Below are 20,365 nucleotides of genomic sequence, written 5' to 3' on the forward strand. Positions count from 1 at the left end.
CCCTGCAGACTTGTGCAATTTCGCCGGCCCAGATTTAACCAACCCAGCTATTAGTAATGGCTTTGGCGTGATGACGACCATGTTGCTAAAAAATTGAAGCAAAATCCAGTGTGCCAGATTTTCCGCGGATGGGGAAAATGATGTGAAAACGATCATCCGCAGGCAGCGCGAGGAAAATATGCATATCGCGAAAAAAAAAACGGCCCTACTCCACGTGCCGATGTTGACGCTGTGTGTCTGGTGGAGAAATTGAGATCAGTTTTAATTTTACGCCGATGCACTTTGCAAATCGAGGCACAGAAAGTGTACCAGCAGTGCCAGTGAAGCGCAGCACTAAAGTGGATTAAAGATTTCAATTATGCGCGCACGCTGCTGGGGGAACGAGGAAGCTGCGATGTGCACACTTTTGATCAATAGGGGAAGTTGTTCATTTTGTAACTTTGCTGTAGATCCAAATTATTTAATACAAACTCATTTAATGACATTTTTGAAGCAATACAAATCCTCAAAAGACTCTTTTTTGATAAAACATTCCTTAAAAATAATATTTATGCTATCAATTGACCACTTTCCCTTACTGAACAACAGCAGTTCACTTGAAAGCTAAACTTGAGCATCTTCATCAGTTGCACTACAAATTGAACAAGCCTTTCTCCGTCATCATCCCCCTAACAACTTAGTCGCCGACTCGGTCTCTAGGTCGTCTTCGATACTTCCCATCATAAGCTCAGTTGCAGCATCTTCAGCCCCTGGTAGCATCAACCAGCCGGTGGTGCATACAAATCACCCTCGGATTATACGCTTTTATGCGCTTCTTTTCGCGCTCACTATTGACTCGTCGGCAGTGATTTTTTTTATGGGTGGCTAAATGAAGCCACGATTACATCGCATCCTCTCGACGATCATATCTCCGTAAGCATCAGCCTTAATTTGGGTCTCGGTGATAAATAGTAATTACAGCGTGGAGGCTACTGTTGGGTTGAGTTGAGCTTCAAGGGATGTTTCAATCAGCGTAACTTTCTCATAAAGTGTGTTTTGTGAATTTCTCCTCTGGTTGTCTCTCTCGGTTATGCTAAATAGATTTTTACGAGTTGGAAGTTTCATCTCGTTTCAATTTTCCACTCTTGTTACGAGGCTTCCGCGCAGCAAACCATTCATTCTGGCGCGATGATTGAGCATAAGTTTTCGAGATTAAAACTCTTTTGTGTACGCGTGTTGATCATGCAGAACATCCACAAACAAGCAACCATTCGGGTGGAACGAATCTGCCCTCAAAGAATATCCAAAGGTACTTGGAGGCATAGTCCGGCCAAGGTCTTTGACCCTGTGTTACTAGAATCGTTTTGTGACTCAGCGTTCGTTCATAATTCATGTTCAATACCATAACATCGCGTCCATAAACTTTCCTTGTACGATGGTCCAATCGGACACCGCGACAAAAAGGGGCTATAAAAATACAGCATAGTTTTTACACAGTCCAGCGAGCAACACAATATAAACACATTGTGTAAAATTGGTTGCCTCTAATTACCGTACAACTATGTGTCTGGGATTAGCTTTTTTCGTGCATCCAAATCCGGTCCGACGCTACAATACCTCTCTAATCAAATAATTATTCAATTTGTACCAATTTGAACTGTTACATCATGAACACCTCTCTTCTCCTCCTCCTCCCGCCTCGAAGTTATCGTGTTGAGCTTTTCATCGATTCGCCAGTCTGTCTGATTTATTACCACGCCTGGTTAAGCTTCAGGTGAATTTCTGTTTCGAAAAAAAAGGTACAACTAGTAAGTCCGCCCCCCATTCGTAACATGCGTGCAAAGTTCGCGCTTTCCTGCGTTTCAAGTTCGAGGTTTCCGAACATGTGTTCGACGCGCATGTAGTACAAGGTCACTACGAGCGTTCCACAAAACGAGGAAGGAAATCTGCTATCGGAGCATTTGTGCGTGAATTAGCATAATAGAGCCCCGGCTAACGGTCCAAAGCGCGTCAAAACTATTCCGAAACCGGTTTAAGGTGTGTGTGCATGCTCATCGTCGACGATCCTCCTGAATGGCACTTCATCAACACCCGATGGGGTGAGTGTCATTAACATTTCCCGTTCCCTTTCTAGATCACCGCTCGGCACGACGACGACGACGACAGGTAGTAGTGGAGGCTGCAGCCAGGGGCTCGGCCACCATGACTAGGTGTGAAATTCAATACGACACGGTGTGACTGGGACGGGTTTGTCAACATGAAACCGATCACGTTCGAATCGATCCGGAATCTGCTGAAAACCAAAAAGCAGAAAAAAGACAAATCCAGCATCGATCAGAGCTTCAAGCGGAGCGATTCGTTCAAGCGGATCAGCATCCGGAAGAGCTACCTCGAGCGGGGCCGGAAGCGCAATGCTGCGGCAGTGCTGCGAAGTTCCACCAAGAACAACTTGGTCAACATCACCGAGTTTGAGGACCAGGCCAAGCTGGTCAAGCAGCCGGAAAAGGTAGGGAAAGCTTCGGGAAGTGGCAAAAATGAAGCCGCAAGTAGCTCGAAAGATCCCCGGCCGATCCACGAGCTGTCGTTCGAGGAGAAGCTCGAGTCCAACGATGCTTCGCTGGACGAGAAGATCCGTGCCCTGCAGGAGATCAACGATCGCTACATTAGCGAGAACCAAAACCTTGTCGAACAAAGCTTCGAGTCTACCAAGCAGGTCGAGAAGATCAAGATCAAGAAACCACCGAGACCCTCGAAGCAGGGCATCAAGAAGCCACGCGAACCCGAACCAACTTCCACCGTCAATGATCTCAAATCGAAGAGCACGGAATCGCTCAACACACTTCCACCGAACGAGCCGCTCGATCCGAACAGCCGCGCCAAAAACATATCCCACGTAAACATCAACGCGGCTGATGTGATCCCCGAAGAAGACGAAAGTACCATCTACTCCTACGAACCGGAAAGCCAAACCAACACCCGCAGAACGGACGATGCCGACGACAAGTCCTTCTACAGCATCAGTACCTTCACGATCGAGAGCAACACCCTCAACAACACCAACCTCTCCTCGAAAAAGTCCTTCCGCAGCAGCTTCAGCACAGCCGCCCCCACCAAGGAACTCCCCACGCTCGTCACCATCAAAACGTACTGCGAGCCCAACTCGTCCGTACAATCCACCACGCACGTCAACGAAAAGTACCTGGAAACCAGCTTCGACAGCTACCCGGAAAACACCCTCCCGAAAGATGTCCCCAAGCTCATCGTCCCCAAATCATCCAGCCTGAGCAAATCAATCCCCGCCAAGGCCAGTATCGACACCAAAACCTCTTCGCTGAAGGACGTTCGGCCGAAGATCAACACGCAAACGTTCAAGATGATCCGCAGCAAGTCGCGCGAAGGGATCGTCATCCGGATCCCTGCGATCGACCCGCCCGACACGCTGGACAAGACTGAACTGGGCAAAGAAGACGGGACGGACAATCTGAACCGACAGCTCAGCAACGACTCAGCGCTGGATCTGATCGACGTGGACATCAAGGTGGACGAGAAGGACATGCAGTGCAGCACGGTGGAGCTGAAGAACCAAAAGAACAAGTACAAAAAGAAGGTTAAGAAGAGTGCGGGGAAGACGGCCACGTTGGACATTGAGGACTGTCGGAATCATACGTTCAAGAGTCACGAGAACTTTGAGCTGGAGCGGGGGAGTTGCTCAAAGGAACGGGTGGAGCCCAAGTTTATCTTTCCGAGCAATTACTTCGAGGAGGAGAACAACATATTCTACGATCAGACGGTGTACGACGAAACAGAGTTGCCTCCGTCGCCGGAGAACAGCATTCCGTACGCGTTGCGGATCAAGGAGAATCCGTTCACGAAGAACAAGGAGTTTTACTCGATCAATACGGGGCGGATATGGAAGCAGCTGAATTTGGGACAGGAAGAGGATCTATCGATTCTTTCAGCCGCTCCGCGGCTACCCGTTCCCAAAACCAAGAACGAATCGTTCAAGTCGATGTCCTCCAGAGATTCCGGCTTCAGCTTGACGCTAACAAAGCCGAAGAATCTGTTCCGCCGGAAGTCGAAGAAAGCGACTCTGCTCCAGCGGAGGAAGCCGAAGCTGGCGGTCAGCAAAGACGGCTACTTCAAGCGCGTGATGGTCGTCCAACGGAACTCTTCCAAGCGGAAGCGATCGATGCGGAAAGCTCGCATGCAAAGCAAAGACATCTTCCGCGAGCTGTACGATGAAAACTGGGTCAAACTGGGTGACGAAAGTGAGGAACCTCCGGCGCCGGATTTCGCCCGGGATTTCGAAAACTTCTGCAATAACAGACGCTACAACCAGGAGATGCACGACCTGGAAGCGTTCTACGAGGAACATCTCAAAAGACTGCGGCATTACTACATCCAGAAGAAGAAGATGAACGAAGCAGCGATCAAGGAATTCTATCGAGACTACAACGGAGAGGAGCTCGAGGATGACAACGACTACTACGATTCCTTTATAGCAACCCGCAACGAAACGATCCGATTCAAGAACAACATCCAGAAAAAGTACTTTCAGGAAAAGGAAGCGGAAACGTCGCTGGAGTTTATGTTTCCGCATCCGGACAAGCGGAAAGCTGCAGCTGGAGCCGGTGGCAAGCAAAAAGCAGGCAAAGCCGCCCCCAAGAAGCACCTATTCCACGAGGTTCGCCCATTCGGAAGCGCTGTGGAACCACTGACCGGGTTGGAACTGTGCGACGATGTCTCGGAAGTGGGTCACGAGCAGCTGCGCAAATTTCGACGACCTTCGGACGTAAACTTTCAACTTCTGGCATCGCCAATAGTGAAAGCAGTTGAACATCGCGCCGCGACGTCCACGCTGGATGTGAGCTCGGATCAGCTGAAGAACGGCAAGAAGCAACAAGAAGGTCAAGTGCACGAGATCTCGCTGGCGAACGTATTTCCGTCCGTGGACGGAAAACCGGCTAAATCTTCCGGCGGCGTCAACCAAGCGCAAGAAGAAGACGATGACGACGATGACGAAGAGTTCAGTGAAAATGAATTTCTAATTAATAGTATCGGGGAAAACTTGTACTGCTTGCGGTGCGACAAGGTGAACAGTGATTGCGAATGTTACGATGACACGACGGAAACGGCCAATGACAACAGCAACGGCAATGACGAAGAAGAGGAAGAGGGGGAGGACGGTCGGGGTGCGGGGACGACCGGCGAGGGGGAGGAACTAGATGACGACGATGAAAATTATTGTGATGTGTACGACGGTAACGATATCAATATTGTGCACGTGAATCATAAGAAAAAAGTGAAGAGGAAAAAATCGAAAAAGCGAGTCCGGAAAAACCATTCAACCTTGCGGCGCGGCAACTACTGGGGTAAGTTTGGATCGCGTGGATCGTGATCGACGACTTTGTGGTGTGTGGGTGGGTTTTGAGGGGGTGGTGCGAAAAAAACGGAAGTGTCGCTTTATGGTTTAATTTTGGCGCTAGCTGTGATAAGGTGTACTTTCGATTAGTCGCTTTTGGCGAATTGATTAAAGAATGAAAGTGAAATCTATTACTTCATCGAGGTGGTGAGTTCGTTTCTCTTTGCCATGAATTGAGGGGAGGAAACGCCTTCACTTTTGAGCCATTGGTTTTGAGTGCATCGATGTACATTCTTTCTTTCCGGTAAACAATCACATCAATTCTTCAATAACAACTTGGTATTTCTCTAAATTTTTATATTTTGATGAATTACTTTAATTTCTAAACAAAAAAAATGTTGATTTTAAAAAACCTTCTAGAATTAACAGTCGATTCCTGAAGAAAGGAATATTCAATTTTAAGAGTGAAATCTAGATTATATTTTCAAAAGGTCCTATCTCCATACGAAACCCATGACGGAAAGGTTGTTTTGAAAATTTAATCTAGAAATAATAAATTATGCAGTTCAAAGGGACTGAAGTATCCATAAAAATAGAAATTAATATCGATAAATTGGAGATCGACAAAAAAAAACATCGACTGTTGCGAAAAACATCTTGGGCTTCATACAACAAGTACGTCACACTGATATTAGCAAACATTTATAAAATTAGTTTTTTACTAATTAATTATTGCACTCGATCGTAACATTTTAATACTAATTTTCGACTCATGAAAAAAAATCCCTAAATTTGTTTTTTATTTGTTGAAATCTTTTAAACTTTATCTTTTTAAAATTTCTTAAATTGATTTTTTTCAAGCGGATTTTGTTTTATTTTAAATATTGTTAAAATTCTTAATATTTTTAATTTTTTTAAACCTTTCATTTTTTAAAATAAAATTTCTTGAATTTCATAATTTTTTTATTTTTTTATAAATTTTCAATTTTAAAGTTTTTTATAAATTTTTTACAATTTTTATAGGTTTTTTTTTATTGTTTAATTTTTTTATGTAAACCCCTATAAAGTTTCTTAATTCTTTCAAATTTTGATTTTTGTTTTATTTTATTTATATTTTTTGAAGTTTTAATTTTTTTAAATCATAATTGTTTTTTGAATTTATTGTACGTTTTAGAATTTTTAAAAATGGTCTCAAATTTCAAAGTTCAAAGTTTCTACAAGTTCGTCACACTGATATCAGCAAACATTTATAAAATTAGTTTTTTAACTAATTAATTATTGCACTCGATCGTAACATTTTAATACTAATTTTCGACTCATGAAAAAAAAATCCCTATTTTTTTTATTTGTTGAAATTTTTGAAACTTTATCTTTTTAAAATTTCTTAAATTGATTTTTTTAAGCGGATTTTGTTTTATTTTAAATATTGTTAAAATTCTTAATATTTTTAATTTTTTTAAACCTTTTATTTTTTAAAGTAAAATTTCTTGAATTTCATGATTTTTTTTATTTTTTAAAAATTTTCAATTTAAAAAAATTAAAAAATAAAAGTTATAGAAATTGTAAAAAAAATATAAAAAACATTTTTTTTACAATTTCTATAACTTTTATTTTTTATTGTTTCAATTTTTTATGTAAAACCCTATAAAGTTTCTTAATTCTTCCAAATTTTTATTTTTGATTTATTTTATTTATATTTTTTTAAGTTTTATTTTTTTAAATCATAATTGTTTTTTGAATTTTTTGTACGCTTTAGAATTTTTAAAAATGGTCTCAAATTTCAAAGTTTTTGGAGCTGTTTTATCCCATTTTTCTTTTCAATTATTTCTTTTTTTTTCAATTCTTAAGGCATATTTTATTTCAAGTCTTAAAACGACAGTTTTTTCTGTTTTTATTGTGCGCACTTATTCAATATTTTTATTTAAACGTAAGAATTTTGTGCAATATTGTCCCAAAATTGGTAAATTTACTTTTTCCCTGAATACCAAATAATTCCAGTCGCCAGACGGTTAAAATGTATGAAATTGAATTCAGGGATGCATTCAATTTATTAATGAACATTTAGTAAGTTAAAACTCATTTTGAATCTGAGGGTGAAATATTTTTTACATTATTTATGACTTGCTACAAACCAGCATTCCATAAACGAATTAAATACAAACGGAATGGTATGGAATCATATTGACATATCATATAAAATTCCATACAATTTTAAAAGATTGATAACTCACTTGATTATAATTACAAAAATGTTTATTAATAGGATTACTGCCAGACTTAAAAAAAGTTCCAATAAACAAAATTTTTATTTTGTTGCTTTTTGGGTGTTTTTGAATACCCCTGACTCAAGGCGGTTTCAAAAACACTGACACTTAAGCAAAAATTGAAAATTTTGATTATTGGACCTTCAAAAAACATACTCTAGATTTTGACTTTCAAAAAATATCATAATTTTCTCAATTAAAACAATAGTTCTAGTATTTTTAGTTTCTAAATAATAAATTTAACTAGTTTTTGTAACTCAAATCGGGAAAATATTCAATTTTATCGGCGAATTTCACATAAAATGTTGGTTCTTTTGATTCGATCTTCTTATCAGTTTCTAGTGCAACATTAATTGATATTTATGTTATTGAATGTTTACAAACTTTGTTGAACTAAACAGAAAATCTTTTCCAAAACCTTAGTCATATGATACATTTGACGTCGAAATAAAATTATCACACTTTTAATCTAAATTCAGCAACAATAAATCAAAAAATCACATCGAAAAACAAAATTGAATTTGCTACACAACTTTTTGTCAATGTTGGATTACTTTTTCAAAACAATCAATGTGCCATGGGTTTCCTATGTACTTAGGAACTTTTGAAAAAGTAAGCGAGAATGATTCCCTCAATGAACAGCAGTTCGAATCGAGAAACAGATCGCATTACCGGACTTTTTTAGACAATTTTAAAACAAGGACTGCTGAAAGTAGTTTCAAATCAACATTTAAGTGTTATTGAAACCGAGCTAAGAAGTTTCTTCAAAAGTTCCTCAGTAGAACCAGTTTTTTTTGCTTTGAAATGGTTTTTTGCAATATTTCGAATGTTGTTGTTCATTAAATTTACGTGACTTTAACCTAAATCGAAAGAAATTTGAGCAAAGGAGAATGGGCAAATTTGGTCCAAGGATGTACACGAACGGGACCAACTTTTTTCGAAAGATCTCGCCGAGACATGAAAAAAAGTCTTCTGGACCAACTCTCTAAACCCCGGGGTTTAAAAGTTACATGCTGTTGAAGTTTGAGCATTTTGGTTAAAAATGTACAAAAAAATCGTATTTTTGCTATTTCTAAAATCATTTATAAAATCTCTGTTTCATTGTGGATTTCGATTTTCTTGACTTCATTCGACGCGTATCAGCAAAAACTATGAGTTCTGATATGTCTTAGCATGATTGAAACATGATTTCTCTTGTTTTTATCCGTTTGAACCGTTTGTGCAAGAGGCATCCCATAGAAACAAGTCGAAACTTCAAGGTTTTGAAACCGGATCCGACCCAGACTGCTTCAGTGAGTATGGAAGGCTTCAGTGCAATGTTGTAACAACTTATTGGGATGGTCTGAGTCATCCGAGAACTCCTTGGAGTTAAGACCGGTGAGTCTACCGACGTAACAAGCAAGATGTCTGCGGGTTTTGACCACGGATCATACCCGCATGGCTTCAGTGAGTATGGTAGACTACTATGCTGATGTGTTGGAGTGTCCTGGGTTCTCCTAGGACTCCCTGGAGTTCAGATCTGTGGGTCTACAACCGTAACAAGCAAAATGTCGACCGGTTTTGACAACGGAACATACCCGCATAGCTTCAGTGAGTGTGGTAGACTGCTTTGCTAATGTGTTAGGATGTCCTGGGTCATCCAAGGACTTCGTTAGCTCATTATTGTTTGGAAAAAAAGTCACAATAGTAACCTAATTGACCTACAATTCCCGCAAACGTCTCCGTTGTTCCAACAAGTTCTACAGCTATCCCCCGCCCTACAGAGCAACAGTTGGCTCGTTCCAGCGCACACTAAAGTCATTGTCCGTCCATATAGCGTTTATGGCTTACTTGTCATCACCCAAACCAGCCCCAAGCTTCTAATAGCTCCCAGAGGCGTTGTCGTCGTTAGCATGTTTTAATTGATTCGAGTTGAGCCCGGCGCTCGGCGAGAAAGTTAAACCGGTCATCGGCTGGGAGCGAGTAAAGTCGTCGCCTTAATTACTACAGTTATTGCCCATGCCCACCAACGAACGAAGAACGCGGCAATCATCAACTCTCTTCAACGGTCACCTCTCTTCTGGAGGTCTGTTTTGAAGAAAACGGTAAGACCTTGCCCGAGACCTTTGCACGCTAAAACAAAAGGACGGTTTGTTACAAGGTTAAGCCTAGTCGTGAGATTTTTTTGTAGGTTACCACGCGAAGAATGTGCAACTGTTTTCATTTTCTCACCTCCCGGTGGAATGACGACTATGACGTCGTTGCTGTTGGTGGTAATAACCAGAAACAACACGATCATCCCATGCAACCGGCGCCCGGGTCGTCTGCGGCGTTTAACGGTGCAATGGTTGATTACCATTGTTTTGAGAAGTGGGGAGTTCAAGACGAAGACATCATCTTATTTAGCTGTTCGGATTATTATGGTCATCGCCGACGTGCGCGGACCTTGGATATGGCTTTATTTGTTAGCTCATCGCAATTCCAATTCCAGAGCATGTCTATAATTAAATTCTTGACCGTGGTGGACCATGGCAGTAAACTAACATTGTTTGAGGTCCACGACTTGATCCCACACGGAACAGTAGCAGGGTAGCATCTCTGGCGGCGGTTTATGGTGATGAAGCTGTGGCTTTGACATTCTCGAAAGGTCAGCGAAGGAATAGTTTCGCTTTGAATGACTTCAATAGACAGTATGCTTGGAACATTACCAGAAGATGGCATTAGAAATTAAATCAAGTATTTACTACTCATTCTAAATAGTTGAACTGTACTTTACTTTCAAAAATGTAAAAAAAAGCTAATCGCATTCTGTCTTAGACAGATTAGTTCCAAAAAATCTGCTCATCTTCCACTTCCACTGCTGACTATTTCAGCAGCGTCTTGTCTACAGGAAGCTCTCTGAACTAGATTTTCCCCCCTCTGTGCCGTTGCCAGACTGCTGTCATCGTCGCCGAGGTGGAAGCATGCAGTCTGGGCCAGTCTCCACCACCGAAATTGGATTACTTCCAATTGGGTGGAATCTGGTCTGGCAGCAGCATCCGTTCGTTCGTTCCGAGCTGTTGAAAAATTTGCCAAATTAATCTTGTAATAATTTCCCATCGTACCCCCGGAGAGCACCGGCTTTTGGCGTTTGAGTAAAGTTATTCGCCATCTGGCCAACGATGAGTCGTTAAGCATCATCCATTCGGCATGGCTTGGGAGCGTCATGATGAGGAAAATCAGATGCTTTGCTTGCTTGAGGCAGAGGAAAACGCAATGGTGACCGTGGAATTTAGAAATCGGCAAGTAATGTTTTTTCTGGACAATGATGAAGTGATTAGTTGAATGTCGACGCCAGTTTGAATGGATGAGTTTGTCATTTGCGGCCTCTCTTCCAATGTTTGCCGAAGAAAGATATTCAAACCACTTTTATTCCTAATATTTGCTATTTTTTGCAAGAAAGAGCCATCACCTGTCCTGACCCGTTTATCCGAAGCCTAGATTTTCTAAAGATTGAATTATCCAAAGTTCTTCCCTTTTTTACATATTTTTGCGCAGAATAATCCAGAAGATGATTTTTGAAGTGCCATGATCCCTTCCAATTTTTCTCTTGATGAGCGTCAAAAGAAATTTTCTTTTGATGATTATTGTTCCATCGTTGGTCATAGGAAATGCAAGATTCTTCTAAATCAAAATACGAAATTAAAAATCTCGATAAACAAATTGCAGAATCTAAAAGGAACCTCATTCCTTCCTGGCTTTTTAGGCCAAATTAAGATTCGAATCCGAATTGGGGAGACAACTTTGTGTCATCTTGAATTTCGCAAATCAACTTTTCATTTTATGAAACTTTTTCCTTCGATTATGTTAGTTCCAAAAAAGCCATTTTGCACATTAAGTTTCTTTTAAGGTTGCTATCGTCGGTGCATATCGACCAGAGCTTTTTCACCCAGATTATTATTACATACAATTTAGTATCTTCAAAACTACGGTAACCATCAATTTATTTTTTTAATCATTTCCAAAGCTACTATTTCCAAAATGATTTACAATAAAATTTTACAATTTTCATAATCAAATTATTTCTGGATAGGGTCCGTTCAACAATTGAGCAGTTCTCTCAGATTGCGGTCATTCGATATTTTTTTTGTATTTTTTAATCTGACTGAAACTTTTTTGATGCCTTCGGCATGCTCAAAGAAGCCAATTTGCATCACTAGTTTGTCAAAATATTTTCAAAATTTTTAAATCAAGACTAACATTATGCCCTTTTAAAATATAAGTCTTGGTTTAAAAATTTTGAAAATATTTTTTTCGAAAAGATCGGAAAATTTTACGAATGTTTCATATTTTAACATTGTAAATCGGACCATTAGTTGCTGAGATATCGACATTAGAAAACGGTGGGTTGTTTGGGTGAGACTTAGAAAACATCAATTTTCCTGTTTTTAAACACTTGCATGGCAATATCTCAGCAACTAAGGGTCGTATCAACAAAGCTCAATAAAGCAAAATAAAGAGAATTTTCTCAGCTTTTCAAAAATATTTTTTTTTTCAAATGTTGGCAAACATGTGCACTGATTCTAAAAAATGAAAAACTGCGACTATTTTCAAAAAAGTTACCTAAAAATGGCTTTAAATTGAAAACGGCAAAGTTTATCAAAATTTCATCAAAGTACTTTCTGATTTCAAATTTAATTTCACATCAAGTTAAATTTTTTTGCGACAGATATTTTGATTTAAAAAAAAAATCAGTATTGATTAAAACATTCATAACTCGTTCAAAGATTTTTTGCACAACCTGGAAATTTCTGAAAAGTTGGCATTTGATGTCCTCTAAAACATATTAAAAAATGAAAAAAATTAAAAATAGTGTTTTTGCAAATCAAGCTTGAGTGACAAAAAGTTAAATAAAAAATCACTAAAACTTTTTTTACCGTGTATCATTTTTTTCAGTGTAGTCCGTATCCATACCTACAACTTTGCCGAGGACACCAAATCGATCAAAAAATTCCTTCAAAAGATACAGATTTTTGAATTTTCATACAACATTTTTGTATGGACAGCTGACAAATTTGTATGGAAAATTATATGGATAAACTAATGATGCAAAATGGCTTCTTTGGGCATACCGAAGGCACCAAAAAAGTTTCAGACGGATTAAAAAATAAAAACAAAATCGAATGACCGAAATCTGAGAGAACTGCTCTCCTAACTCCATCCAATTTGCTGATTTTCACTATTCAAACAACTAATATTGCAAAACTTTGGATAGAAACTTGTTTGCTCACTTGAGTTATTTATAACTCGATTTTAGTTGAAAAGCTTTAAATGAGCTGTAATTCAATGTCAAAGTCAAAGCCATATCAGCGGCAACATTAAAAGCACGCTGGAATTAGATGCTGTTCCTCTAGCGTGAAATTTTCTCAACCTTTTGAAAAAATAAATATTTTTAGGTTTAAAAAAAAACGACTTACCTTTCAATAGGACCAAATAATTAAGACTTTTAAGAGTGTAACTTTTTTCTGAAAAGTCCTAATCACGTTTTCAACGCACTTTTCTATGGAAGTCCTCAAATTTGTATGAAAAAACTAATGATGTCAAATGCATTTCGATTTCTTAAAATCGATGGAGACAGTTTCATGCTAATCCAAAATATAAAATTCAAATAAGTATGTATTTGGCAAACTTTTAAAGAACTACTCAAAAGTAAACGTTTTAGACGAAAGAAAAGTTTCCAATATTGACCCAACACACCCAGAGCAGTTTGTCCAGCCCCGAGCAGACGGAAATAACTTGGGAATAACATTTTTTGTTATTTGAAAATACTAGGCCAATAACATTTTACGTTATTTATAACAAGATTTGTTATTCGTCGTTATGATTTTTTTGTTATTGGATCGTTATTGTAATAACAAACTAATAACATTTTTAGTTATTCTTCGAACAAATCTTTGTTATTAATTTTTGTTATTTTAACAACTAATCCGATCATCCCAATAACAAGTGGAGTTATTCTTCCATAACAAAAAATGTTATTCCAAAGTTGTTTTGGCTTTCAACCAATACCAGACCAATAACAAATTGTGTTATGATAACATAAACCGTTATTAAACCATTATGTAGAAATTGATTTTTCAGGAAGATTCCATAACACTTTTTGTTATTTTAACAGAATTTGTTATTGAAATGGCATGAATTTTGTTATTACCGTCTACCCGGGACTAGGCATACTTCAACTCGTTACAAATATTGCTCAAGCCAACGGCAATCTGCGTAAACAACTATTACCAGCACCAGGGACGTAACGTTTACCCAACATGTCCACTTTGAGATAATGAGTGACAGTCGCCGTATAGAACAGTATTATCATGTCGTTAGTTTGCACTGCACCTTGAAAAAACGACAAATCAGTGACTATTTTGAACTTTTGAAGGTGAACTGAGTAGAATCGTGCATTTTTCTAGCGGATATGAGTGAAGAAATCGGGAGAATTTTGCTGAGGAACATAAAGATAAAAGTATTGTGCTATCTTTGCACTGATAATGAGAATTGCACCAATTTGAATCACTTTGTTTGGTAAACATTTCAATGTTAACAATGAATATATCATGGTTCTATTTTCAGTTCAATCACTTGTCGGAGTTGAACGTTCTTGAATTATAAATTTATAGCTCTAACAATGATTCATACCTAGATCAATTTGCCTCAAAAGTGCTCAAACAAAGTATCTGACTCGATTTTATTATGCTCTGCAAATTGCATACTAATTTTCTAACGCAAACATATTCCGCCTTCCTCACAAATCAATCCACCTACTCGCACACAAATATTCCAATCAAATCACCACTCTCGATGCTCGTCTCGTATAATCGTCCAATAAATCCTTCCAACTGCCTGGCTGCCTGCCTGCCGGGGTCACGTGTTGAGTCACACCAGAACACACGCTAAATGAGAACGCTCCGCGAGGAATATAAATTGGCACGGCGCAGATTTCCGCCGATTTGAAAGTGAAATTGCATTCGCAAATCCGCCAATTTTGTGCCAAGCCCCTCTCCGATGACACATGTTGACAGCTGTGAATTGAATACGATTTTTTTTCGAAATTAGACTTTGAAATTGGAATCTGTTCCGACTCGGTTGTAACTCATATTTCGCGTTCACCCACATATTTGAGGAGCGGAGTGAAGTCTTAGACGAAAGAATTTGATTCTGTTAACTTTGTGGCAAACTCGTCTGGATATCTCTTGTTCCACCAGGTTCTTACAGCGAAGCATTTTATTTATGCAAATCTCGTTCTAATTCAAGCCGAACCTCGTCTGGATAGCACATTTTCACACCGTTAAGAACACATTTTCATTCTGGCAGTTTATAACGAATACGTTATCGTTTGTCTTGGCGGTCGTTAAATGAATCAACTTTATTGACGTAATTGGTGCCATCAAGTTGGATGTCGCACAGCTTGATTTAAATCATTTGAATGACAAAACAAAACGTTGACTGAATATTAAAAATACTAAAGTTGCTAATAAATCTACCCTTCTTCTTCTAATTTCAGGCGACATCACACAGAAAGGATACGAGAAGAAGAGAACGCGACTGTTGCAGCCATATTTAGCCAAAAATGCACAACAAGGTGAGGAATGCGTGCTAAATGTAAACAAATCTTACTGTTAGTAAAATTTACTTGATAGTTCGAAAATTCCGTAACTCTGACCAACATAATTTCAATATTGGGTCGAAGAATTCGAAAAAAAAGTCGTTGGAGATTATTGAAGGGACGCAAGCTTCATTTCGCTGTATGAACACGTGATGACATCATTTTATTATTTTCCATTTTTGGTTAACAGGAGTCGAAATCCTGTTTGTATGCAATAAATAAGCTGTAGTCAGTCAGGCGATGCAGATAAAAAAAAAACTGAATTAAGATCGGGAGAAAGTTTCTCAATTTACAGTTAATTTTGACTCACGTAGCTTTTAGTATATTTTTCAATCTTGGTTTTCTGAAACCAAACAAAAATTTCTCTGAGACATCGAACAATATTTTTTTGTTTCTGATTTGGCTGAAACTTAACAATTATTTTCTCTATTAACATAGAAGCCTTTTTGGCAACAGTCTATATATAAATGCTATGACATTTGTCATTTTTTCATTTGTCCTATCTTCTGCAGTGTTGGAGATATGGACTACTAATAAATAGTTAGACTCTAAAGATTTTTTTGTGTGTAAAAATGCCTATTTTAAGTTTGGCACAAGAGAATCAATACCGTTAGTGGGGGTGAAAAAAAAAATCATCATCATCATTATATGTAGACTTTTTTTTTAAATAATGTGGTATTAATAACTTTTGTGAAAATAAAATTTCATGATCGTTGGGTCAAAAAACGACACACCTCTCGTAATTTCTTAATAACAAAATCAATTTAAATAACATCGAAAATCTTTTATCGTAGAATTGTTCTTAGATAGTTTACTAACATTTTCCCAAAATATGGTGTAATTTGATAAACTCTACCTTAAATGGCAATCGTTTGAAAATTGACCCAATCTCACCCCTCAGAGGGGGTGACATTAGGTCAAAAAAACTAAAATGATGCTCAAATACAAAGATATGGTAAAAACAAGTCACACAACAGTGTTTCTTGTTCGATGGAATCGTATTGACATGCTAAAATGTTTAAAGTAAAGATTTTCAAACATTTGGGTACTTTTTGATCAATCCCAACAAAAAATTGGAAAAGTAGATTTTTCGAGAGGTAATTTTTTGCCAAAAACGTACCTCAAATTTAGACATCTGCTAAAATGACAGGATTTGTTCTAGGAACGAAATTTGTTCAGCAAAGTCATCTTAAGGTGTCCCTTGCACAACCCTTTTAAAAGAATTGAGTTTCAGTACCTTAGAAATGGTAAAATCCATCAAAAAAATACTTTCACCCAATCTCACCCCTCAGACCCAATGTCACCCCCACTGACGGTATTTATTAACTTTTTTCAAAAATAATAATTTTTGACAGGATGTTTTGAAAAGCCTTAAACTGTTGGTTTTCTACGAATGTTTTTTTTTCTTTTAGTATAAGTCATGATCATGCTTGACCATGTCTGAAATTTAGAAAGATCAGATAATTTCCTAAAATTAGCTTGAATCATCTCCATTGCAAAAATAAAGCTTTAAGATCTTAAAAATCTTTTCAATAAATAATATTTTTAATTTTTTAAGTCAGACAAACAATTAAAATGGCCAGAAGTCACTGATGTTTTCCCTTCTTCAATTGACTTAGATTTGTGGTCAAAGAAAAAGTACAATTTCCGCATAGAAAAAAAATTAAATAAAAGCTATTGAGCATTCTTTGTAGATTTGCTTTGGGGGAGCATAAATTGAGATTTTCTTCTAAAAAATAGTGGCAAAAATTTAATTCAAAAATCAAAATGGTTCATTTTTACCACAAAAAAAAACAAATCAAGCTGCGTTTTGAAAAATATCGAATATATTATTTTTAAATGCCAATTTTGTATAGCATATGTTGATTTTAAGAGAAAGTTTTCAACTTTTTTCAATCATTTCATGAAGTAGTTTGTTTAAAAAAAATTGAAATGGGTATAATATTACTGCCTTCTTTAGTAAATTTTCTAAACTTCGCATAATGAATGCATTTCATTGTACATTTTAACTAACACAAAGCAAAGTCTTTTGTGGTCTCTTCGGCAAGTTTCTGCTCATTTCTAGGCGTCCGAAGGTTATGTGTGGTGAGTCACCCAAAACCTCTTTTATGCAAATGGTTATTTAAAATATTTTAAATTCGTGAATTTTATTTTAAGCAGTTGAACTTTAAAATGACATTTTAAGAATCTTTGTCAAGACAGAATATGAAATCAAAATAGAAAACATCTTTTATATTTTTAAGTTTTTTAGTTTTTCAGTCATTTTCAAAAAAAAAATCAGAACTGAGCTATAAATAATCGGATCGTGCAAAAGTTTTCATATAATTCACAGAAAAATATGAAATTTAGTTTTGCAATACTTTGGCCTTGTCTTCTTGCCTTTGCAATTTCTCCAGCATTTGTCAGATACAATTACATTTAACACAGTTATATCAATGAACGAAACGAGATCAACATTGCAGAGTTCGATATGATTTTTGACAAAATATCTTTAAGAATATTACCCAAAATAGCTTCAAAAGATCACCGTTGCCGTGGTCTTTTTAATACTTTCTATCAATTTTCAAGCAATTTCTGCATAAGGCTAAACGAATTTATTGCACTTTCATACAGCAATTCCCCACGAAAACAGCATGAAAAAAAACAAAAGTGCTCGGATCGGGCTCAAAATTTTTCTGGGGGTTCCCTGGCCGAAATAATTAGACCCGTATTTTGATCACAGGAGGCTGAATAAGCAAAAAAGTTAAAAACGTCAACTAACGAAAAAAAGGCAGAACGAAGTTTGTCGGGTAAGGCTTGTTAGCATAAAAAGTTATAATATACTAATCACAAAATTTGTTTTGAATGTTACTGTGTTAAGATATGTAAAAATGGTTTAGAAAAAAACATTTTTGCAATTTCGTCGTGAAACTTCTTACTTTTCCTGTCATTCTTGAAAGACGAAATAGCCTACTTTTCTGTACCAAAAATAACAGAATCGAATAGCAACACTTTTCAAAATAAATGATGAAAAGTTCTACTTTTCAGCACTCAAATGGGTGCTGAAAAGTTGAACTTTTCAGCACTTGTTTTGAAAAGTAACACTTTTCAACATTTTTTTGATTTAAACGATTTATTGATAAAATACATGAAAATTTGACATAAAATTTCACTCAGTGTGTATTTTTTGGAATTGCAAAAAATGTTGTATGGAACTCGTTGCAAAACTTGATTTTTTCAGCACTCTTCGTATTTATCCAACTCGGATTGGATAAATGTACGACTCGTGCTGAAAAAATCCTCTTTTTGCAACTTGTTGCATAAACTACTATTTATCTACAAAAAGTTCTTTCGATTACATCGATCGATCATCTCTCGACCAGAGAGTAAATAATCTATAATCACAAGTATACTTCCGAGCAATTCCGTAGAAGGAAGCGCGGCAATTATCAGAAAAGTGGAAAATTGCTTCAACATTAGACGCGTGTGTGTGTTCGTCGGTAGCTCCGCGACCCACGTGACTGGTGTCCATATGCCACTACCCATCAATTACCCGCTACCTCCCCTAAACTGGCGCAACAAGACCGGGAGAGGTGTTCAAAAAGAGTTCATGCTCACATGGCGATAAAAATGGCGCCGACACACCGGGGCTCTTTGGGGTGGTTGACGCACGCGGAAGAAATTCACTTTTTCCTCACCTGTGAGGATGATAATTATGATATTTGTTCACTGGAATGAAATTTAAGCTTGCGTCCCTCGTAATCTCCTCCTGATGGTACAGAAAAAAAGCGAAGAAGCAGAAGGTTGTCGACCGACCGTTTAGGAAAATTGGCGCTCCTCGACGGCACGCGTAATGTCAGAGCATTTATCTGGATTATGGCACAGGCGACTCGGCGTCGTCGTCGAAGTCGCGAACGAGTAGAAGTGCGCGCTGATTGAGTAGAAGTAGTTATCATGATTAGTTTGTAGTTTCGTCGTCGTCGTGGTGGTGTAGCGAATAATGTTAGCAATGTTGTAGAGTAGTAGCTCACCTCTGGATGTATCTATCTATATTGTGTAATCGCCGGTAGCAGATGAGTCGTTCTCTGGGAAATCTATAGTTTTGAAACTTGATTTTTTCCTCCTAAAAAACCAACTGTGCATTATTTTTTTGTCAGGAATTCAATATAATCTTTTATTTACTCTCAAAATGTACCGTAACATGTAACTTACATTATTCAACGTTTTCATGACCAATGCAATTTTTATTTTAAGTTTTCGTCTATTAAAAAAAAATACTACAATTTTTTTCAAATCTATTTTTAAAAAAATAATTTTTAAAAGAACCTAAATTTTGTCGAAATTTAAAAAAAAATAGCTATTAAAAAAATTAACAAATATTAGATTTCCCAAAGAATATCCACTCCTCTATTTCGCTTGTTGACACCGCTCTATACTAATTTGTGCCTGTCCAGGTGGTGGTGGTGGTGGTGGCAATAATCCAGGCTATGTAAATGACATCCAATCGCACCTGCACCATCCTTCGGCCCAGCAGAAGCAGAACATCTTTGCCTCCTCCGGCAGTGGTGGTGGAGGAGGGGGCGGAGGAGGAGGAGGAGGCGGTGGTGGAGGTAGTAGGGAACGCAATGACCGCTCCGGAAGTGGCCATCATCACCAGCAACAGCAACAGCATCAGCAACTTCAACAGAACCGAACCCGACGCAGCACCCAGCGAAGGGTCACTCACAATGAGAAACGATACCATTCAGGTTAGCTTTCATTGTAGAACAGAAAAAAAACCTCCTGTAAAAAAACCCAACAACACTCAAAAATCAACCTCTCACAATCATCTGGACTTCATCGCGTTGCACATGCGTTCCATTTTCGCCGCCCACACAGAAGTGGACGATCAAAAATTCACCTCAGTTCATACATTTGTTAAAGAACGCGCGCGCACTACCTTAAACCGTTAACCTACAACCAAAAAAAAAACGCTCGAAAGAAGGACCGACCGTCAATCAAAATGTCGATCATACATTTTTGTTGTTCGCCGTTTCTGTGTTTTTAAAGTTTTGCACGCAAGTCTCTTTCTTTTTTTCTGTCGTTGTGTTGTTGTTGCAGCTGCTATGTCGTTGTGTATCATTTCTTCGTTGTACTGTAGAGTTTTAATGTGTTTACTCGTTC

At 37.8% G+C, this 20,365-nt stretch overlaps 1 protein-coding gene across 16 annotated transcripts in view; it reads left to right on the forward strand.

Moving 5' to 3' along the window:
• LOC120412548 (disco-interacting protein 2) overlaps positions 1–20,365 on the forward strand; it is a 209,772-nt gene that overhangs the window by 162,502 nt on the left and 26,905 nt on the right. For 7 of the 16 annotated variants that reach the window (XM_052707674.1, XM_052707677.1, XM_052707675.1 and 4 more), the window contains exons 2-4: positions 2,114–5,351; positions 15,122–15,198; positions 19,662–19,950. In XM_052707674.1, coding sequence (XP_052563634.1) covers positions 2,237–5,351; positions 15,122–15,198; positions 19,662–19,950 — 3,481 coding nt within the window. In that variant the 5' untranslated portion in view covers positions 2,114–2,236. Of the gene's footprint in view, positions 1–2,113; positions 5,352–15,121; positions 15,200–19,661; positions 19,951–20,365 lie in introns of all 16 variants that reach the window. The other 9 variants (XM_052707681.1, XM_052707682.1, XM_052707683.1 and 6 more) reach the window with 3 other exon arrangements.

This window comes from Culex pipiens, chromosome 2 (assembly GCF_016801865.2).
Source record: "Culex pipiens pallens isolate TS chromosome 2, TS_CPP_V2, whole genome shotgun sequence".
NCBI lineage: Eukaryota > Metazoa > Arthropoda > Insecta > Diptera > Culicidae > Culex > Culex pipiens.